The following is a 6,940-nucleotide window of genomic DNA, read 5'->3' on the forward strand; positions in this document are numbered from 1 at the left end:
GGACCCGGTTTCAGCCCTTCTGAGGAGAGAATGTGTCCAACATAGCTTACTTCTGGTACTCTGAGTTTCACTTTCTGGGGTTGACCTTCAATCCTACTTCTCTGCTTTTGTCAAGCACTGCTCTCAACTTCTGATCCATGTCTCTCTGATCTTCACTATGTCAGTATCAGGAAATCATCTACTATTATTTGAACAGGTACCCCTTCAAAAAGTCTGTCCATCTCTCGTTAGTAGATTTCAGGAGCTGGTGAAATGCCAAAAGGGAGTCTCGTGAATTGGTAACGCCCCCAAGGGGTATTAAACGTTGAGAGCATAGAACTTTCGTCATCAACTTGGAGTTGCCAGTACCCACTGCAGGCATCAAGGGACGTGAAGCTCTTTGCACCTAACAGGCGATTTGCTACCTCCTCTACAGTAACCATTGGATAATAAGGCCGTTTGAGAGCCTCATTGAGGTCCCTTGCATTGGGTCAATACAAATTCGAACATTGTCCTTAGATGGTGGAATATTCATGTCTCTATCTTTGGCTTTCCTCTTGTCAACAACTAGCATAGATGACACCCAAGGTGTATGTTCCTCCACTTTGACAATAATACCACCTTCTTCCATATCTTGGAGTTTTTCTTGTGCTGGCTCTAACAGAGCAATCGGTATTTTCTTTGGCGGGTGGACTACTGGAGGTACTGAAGGATCAATCTCCAAATGCACTTTAGTTGGCAGTTTACCAGGCTTGTCACTGAAACAGTCTTGATATTCACGCAGCACAGGGTCAGTGTCGAAAATACTCTGGTCTTCATCTCGTCTTGATGTGTCTGAATTCACGACATGTGGCTCAAGTGTATCTATTAATTGAAGATTCATAAACTTAATCACTTCCAGATCCAGGCAGGCATCACAACCCAACAGTGGTGTGAAGTTGCCTTCCACAACAAGGTACAACACATCGAGTTTTCGGTTCTTGTACTGAGTCGGAAGAGATACAGTGCCCTTCGGGTGTATGGGTTTCTTTGCAAGCCAGCCTTTAAGCGGTTGATAAATCGTTTGTAGAGGTTTCTTAGTGATTTGCGTGTAAAGGCTGTAGGGGATAACTGTGGCTTCTGCACCTGTGTCTGCCTTGATTCGAACGTCTCTTCCTGCAATCTTGAGAGTAATCAAGCTTTTGTTTCTCTTTCTGCTGTCAGAAACAGTTTCCAGCTCAACAGATCCAAAATATGTGCGCACATCCTCACTCTTACCCTGACAGTCTTCATACAAAGAATTCTCCTGCTCCACCGTGTCAACTTGTGAACGTACCTTTCTTAGCAATGTCTTTGCACGCCTGTGCAAAGTGTCCTTCTTTCTTACACTTCATGCACTTTTTTCCAAATGCAGGACATTTATTTGGCTGATTAAATGGGTGCTTGTAACCGCAGAATTTGCACCACCGAGCAGTTGCCCTGCCCTGTCCGTTTGACTTCTTCACAAACTGAATTCCCGATGAGCGTTCGGTACCAGCACTTGTGGGCACATTAAACTTGAACTTTTGCTGTTCAGCTGCCTCAAAAGTTGTACAATAATCATGAGCACTCTGCAGAGTGAGATCTGGCTTTTTAAGCAATTCGCCTCGTAATTCATCCGATAACACTCCACCAACAATACGATCCCTGGTTAATGAGTTTTTTAGATCACCAAATTCACATGTCAGGGACAGTCTCTTTAGTTCACTCACAAAATTATCAATTCGCTCTCCCTCCTTCTGGTTTCGCTGATTAAACACTAATCGCTCATAGATAACATTCCTAGCCCCTTCACATAGTTCCTTAAACTTCTTACAGACATCGTCATAACACTCATTGCTCTCGCCCGCGTTGAAAGCAAAATGACTGTACTCCTCGATAGCTCGGGCCCAGCACAATGAAGTAACATGTTTACCTTTAGTTTATCTGGTTTCTCATCTTTCGCTTTCGCCACAAGGTAAATTTCAAACTGCATTAGAAACTTCCTCCAGTTTTCCGATGCGTGTACCTCCAGCACTAACGGACCAGGCGCGTGGGAATCCCTCTCGGCCATTAGGACGCGACTTGTCAGCTTTTTCGTACCTTCTTGCAATTCGTTCACTTCTCAACAATCGACCACGTCTGACACCATGTTGTAGGTCTGTCTCTAACACAGTTCTAAACCTTAACGTTAACTATTCTCAAGAAAGAAACGAAGTGAAAACTGCCAAACACGTGCTCTCGCACTGAACTCAAACATGGCCACCAAGACAGTTCGCGGGGTGGCCCTAGAAAACAGTCAAGGACCCAGAATCCCGTGGGGTCCCTAGTCAATAACATTACAACAGATATCAAGTTTTTTTCTTCCTTTAAGATCGGTAATATGTTTAGTGTAAAAGACCCTATCCCTGACGGGCTCCGTTCGCGTGCGGTGTATAAGTTTACATGTGCGGGCTGTAATGCCTGTTAGGTCGGCGAAACAACCCGTCATTTTTCCACACGCGCACTTGAGCACTTAGCCAGTGATAGGGCCTCTCACATTTTCAAACATTCGCATACTTCTGAACATTGGCGCGCATTATTCTCATTAGATTGTTTTCATATTTTAGATCACGCCTCTACCACTTTCCAACTTAAGATAAAAGAGGCTATTTATATTCAAAAAGAACAACCCTCCTTGAACCAGCAATAACACCATGTAAATATAAAATTATCCTTATAACTCTCACGTTTCACGTTCATTTTGTTATCACCGTTACCATAATTAACATTTTTGTCTACTTATACCGTTTTGTACTTTAACTAACTGAGGATGACAGAGCTTTCTGTCGAAACATGTTTAATAGCCTCAAACGTTTTGCCGTTTTTCTTTAAAATATTAACTTGTCTGCCATTATCAAGACCCTTTGGAAATATTATTATTATAAACTGACTCATTGGATAATGCAGTTCCAGAGCGGCCATGGTATTTGAGCCATTATACATTGTACAATGCCCCACATAATAATATGGCATTAGAGTGTACGCGTCAGGGTGAAAAATCTAAATCGACAAGATTAACAACTTTTCCACTTGTGCTTGTTGGGTATGAGTATGAGATGATTCTAGCCAACTCGGACTCATTTGCTATCATATTGCATCCAACGTGCGCTGGTGAAATAATTGCTAATTATTATCATTATGATTATTATTATGATCATTATCATTATTGTTGTTGTTTACAGCAGAAAATTGTCAATGATAGGATGATTGTATTGCTCACTATCAAGTCTCTCAGCCACAGACAAACAACAACAACAACAACAACAGTTATTATTCATACCAGAAAAGAAAGAAATTAAAATTATTGTGATTTGAATTAGATAGTTGGTGGCAGGGCACTCAAAATAACTGATGAGCTTAACTAGTTTGGATGCCCCTTAAAGGTTTACATTTAATTTGTTTGGTCAGCTGATAATAAAATAATGGTATATTATTGATAAAGGCTAATGAATTTTGCTCATCTGTTTTTAAACAAACTGATTACTTAAGAGACTTAGTTGAGTCGTTGATTTCATTCCAGATTTTAAGCATAGTTTTCATATGTCGGGAAAATCCCAGACGATCGGAGATTTCACTGTTTCCTGACCATCCCAGATTTTGCTGAGATGTCTGGAAATCGCCAGACGTCTGTCCCAGATTTGAGGTATTCATCTGTGACAGACGCCATTTTTATGCCCCAGGTGGGAGTGGGGAACTGGAGCGAAGCAATTTAGAGGATTGGGAATGAGCTAAAACTGTCGCCGAGGTTCCCGACAGTACAAATTTGAGTTTTCATATGTCGGGAATGATCACCGACCATTGCAGAAATCTGGGACGTGTTGGAAAATAGAACCACTCCTGATCGTCCCAATTTATCTGCGACCATCCCAGACGATTGGGGATGTCTATGATTCCCAGTTTTCATTTGTTGGGAAAGACTGGGACGGTCGGGAAACAGGGAAATCCCCAATCGTCTGGGATTTTCCTGACATATAGAAACTAGGCTTTAGGGCCTACAGTGTAGGAATCAAAATGATAATTCTAATGATAAATTTAATATCACATTAACCATAATTAGTGCAAACTTTAGGGAGATGAAAAGTAGATCAAGTAGCAAAACAAGTACATGCACTGTAGTTGTGCTTATTACGAGTTGGGAGGAAAAACAACTTAAAAACTTTGGGTAACTTCCCATTACAAAACTGAGAAACTCGCGAGAAACGAGACGAGACTGGTAACTTACTTTTGAGCGGTACTGTACATGAAGTAGACCGTATGAAATCGGATTATATCTGGCAACTTTAGCAAGTTTAACTTAGTGAAGATTGGAGCAGAATGAGCATTAAATTTGGAAAAAAGAGATCAGGCAAATAGCTTTCTTTTGCAGAACATACAAAAGGTTAATATCAGTTTGATATTGCAGATATTGGGTTCCCCCAGAGAGCACTTTCCTTGATATAATTATGGGCTGCCCCAAGCAGAGGCTGCTTTTTCTTCTTCTTCTGCTAATCATTATCATCATCTGTTTCTAGCTTCCAATTCAACGTTTTTCTGGTTTTAATTTGAACTGAACTGTTTTCTGATGTTACTGACTTTCTCTTCATTGTCTCCAGTGCGTTTGGAGTTTTCAAAAGGTTCAATTTTTACTTTCTGATCATAGGACATTTCAACACTATGACTGTCTTCGCCGGCACATTTCTTCCTTTTCCTTTAGAGAAGATTCCGTTTGTTCGTGACCGGATCCTTCCAATTTCTCTTGCTTTTGGAGGCCTACATGCCGTTCAACATTGTCACCATCCGTCACGTTGTCAGTCACGCTTTCCTGTCTGCAGTTCGTCCTCTCCTGACTGTGACGTTCCTCTTCGCTATTAGCATCACCCGTCACGGCTTCAGTCACGCTTTCCTGGCGACTGGTTCTTCTCTCTGGAGCAAGACGTTCAACTGCATCCTCATGATCATCATCAACATCAGTCACACTCTCAGTCGAGCTATCCTCGCTGCTGCTTCTCCTCAGCTGACCTGGATTTTAAAGTGCATCTTCTCCATCTTCAGTCACGCTCTCTTGGCGGCTGGATATTCCGCCCTGTCTTTTAACTTTGCTTTCTTTCCCCTTGGATAATGGCTCTGGTACTTCTTGCCGCAAGTCCTCGATCTCCGTTTTCTCTCCTGTTACTTCCTCGGCTCGCCTCAGTTTCTGAATTAAACGTTTCTCCAGTTTAAAGAGAATACATTTCTTCCAGTCTATGGTCTCAATCTTCATTCGTTTCCTTGTCTCCACGATCTTTTCGCTGATTTCCGTTACTGTCTTGGTGAGCCTCGGTGAAGTGGGACTGCTGTCACGGCGTTGTTGATTTGTTTCCTTTTCCCGCACAGTCATTTCAGATTTGTTAAGAAGTGGAAGGTACGGAGGGGGACCGCCCAAGTACAGCTCGGAATCAGGATGACTTGGATTCCGAAAAGAACCCGGATGGTGCTCTTGTTCCGGATGATAAACATCATCAGAACGATGAGTATTTTCCGTATTGTCAGAGTGTCCAGGATCATCAACTTTTGGTGGCTGATCAACATGCTGAGGATGAACAACATGTTCCGGATGACCAGAAGGTCCCGGGTCATCAGCCTTCCCCGGATTAGGGTGCTCACTATTGTTTTTCTGGTCATTGCAGTTCGTTAGATCACCTTCGTCCTGTTTTCTTTCCCTTTGGAACGAAGTACTCGTTGAAAAACGGCCATTTCCAATACATACTTTTGTCAAGACTACTTCCTCGTCTTCGTAATTTTGGAAACTACTATCTCCTGGAGTGGTCTGCTTTGATAATGGTAGACGTGCCTGTGTTTGCCGATCTTCACTACTCTCGTACATATAAGGAGATCGACATCTTTCACGTTGTTCAGCACCAGAAGATGGGCCATTGCTGGCAATATACTCTGTACGTGTTGTAGTAGAAGCCTCGACAAGAGAACGACTGATGGTTGGCACGCGACGATCCGAGTTAACATGCGTGTTTTTCATCACAGAATGAACGGCAATGATTCTGGGTAGGGTCTGATGATCCATGGCTAAACCAGCCGACTTTAAAGTATTATAGGAATAATTAGTTCTCTGATCATTTCTATTTGAAACAATGTTTATTCCAGGGACGCATCGGAAACCTTGCGATTGGGAGGGCAGGTGTGACACATTGCTTCCGTCACGAACGCTCCCAGGGAAATTGCCTGGTGCAGGAACTCTTCGCTTCATGAGGACATAACGAGGCTGACCGTTAACAACATCAATGGATCTGTCGGCCGGATTCTCATATTGCTGCAAAAGTTCTCGTGCTTTCTGCAGTTTGAGCAGCTTCAAAACTTTACCTCTGGTGTTATCAAGCCGCCGCATAATGGCCTGCAGTTTAAGTTGTTCTCGTTCATTTTTCTGTTGCTGCATTTTCTGAGGTAAGGCTTGCTCAGAGGGTGACAGGCGAGGACGTTTCACTTGACTTCCGGTTAAATCTGTGACGTAATCACCGGAGCGGCGACCAGATTGACCACGAGTGATGCAATAAGGGGCGGAAGAAGCCGTCTTCTTCTGCTAATCATTATCATCATCATCATCATCATTGTTGCTACTATTATCATTATTAAAAATAGAGGGATTAGTTTAACAGAAGGTCATAACCAGTCACAACAGACAGGCAATATTAGAACTCAGAGTAAGCAGTTTTACTAAGAATGGATCATTGTATAATGCAAGTCCAGGGATTTGATTGGCTTACATGTAGTAGCCATGGTATACATGTATGAACCATCAAATTGCGACCGTCAAATTGTCCTCTGGTTGTTCTTGCAAAGCGAAATCAGCAAGATCTAGCAATATTTCTTGGTTGCTTTTACGAAAACAATAATTATTCCATTCACGCTGGTTGGATATGAGATGATTATAGCCAAATCAGTGCTACGTGCC

At 42.4% G+C, this 6,940-nt stretch overlaps 2 protein-coding genes across 2 annotated transcripts; both read right to left on the reverse strand.

Moving 5' to 3' along the window:
- Positions 1-409: 409 nt before the first annotated feature.
- Positions 410-3,685, reverse strand: LOC146453298 (uncharacterized). Its single transcript, XM_085096825.1, has 4 exons — positions 3,605-3,685; positions 2,006-2,171; positions 1,295-1,879; positions 410-1,245 (listed from the first exon to the last, which is right to left on the reverse strand). Exons 1-4 carry the CDS (start codon positions 3,683-3,685, stop codon positions 410-412), a joined length of 1,668 nt encoding a protein of 555 aa, XP_084952951.1.
- Positions 3,686-4,504: 819 nt separating this feature from the next.
- LOC146453299 (uncharacterized) lies at positions 4,505-6,720 on the reverse strand. Its single transcript, XM_085096782.1, has one exon. The coding sequence runs from the start codon at positions 6,422-6,424 to the stop codon at positions 5,024-5,026; it is 1,401 nt and encodes a 466-aa protein (XP_084952908.1). The 5' UTR covers positions 6,425-6,720; the 3' UTR covers positions 4,505-5,023.
- Between the last annotated feature and the right edge of the window lie 220 nt (positions 6,721-6,940).

Source organism: Pavona decussata, unplaced genomic scaffold, assembly GCF_977016875.1.
Source record: "Pavona decussata unplaced genomic scaffold, jaPavDecu1.1 SCAFFOLD_339, whole genome shotgun sequence".
Lineage (NCBI taxonomy): Eukaryota > Metazoa > Cnidaria > Anthozoa > Scleractinia > Agariciidae > Pavona > Pavona decussata.

What these genes read in the sequence shown, in the direction of transcription:
- LOC146453298 (XM_085096825.1), bottom strand. Translation starts at nt 3,685, where the DNA reads ATGGCGTCTGTCACAGATGAATACCTCAAATCTGGGACAGACGTCTGG. An exon ending in CTGGTCCGTTAGTGCTGGAG is followed by an intron (nt 1,880 to 2,005) that starts GTACACGCATCG and finishes GCTGGGCCCGAG; the next exon opens with CTATCGAGGAGTACAGTCAT. An exon ending in CAAAGACATTGCTAAGAAAG is followed by an intron (nt 1,246 to 1,294) that starts GTACGTTCACAA and finishes CTTTGTATGAAG; the next exon opens with ACTGTCAGGGTAAGAGTGAG.
- LOC146453299 (XM_085096782.1), bottom strand. Translation starts at nt 6,424, where the DNA reads ATGCAGCAACAGAAAAATGAACGAGAACAACTTAAACTGCAGGCCATT.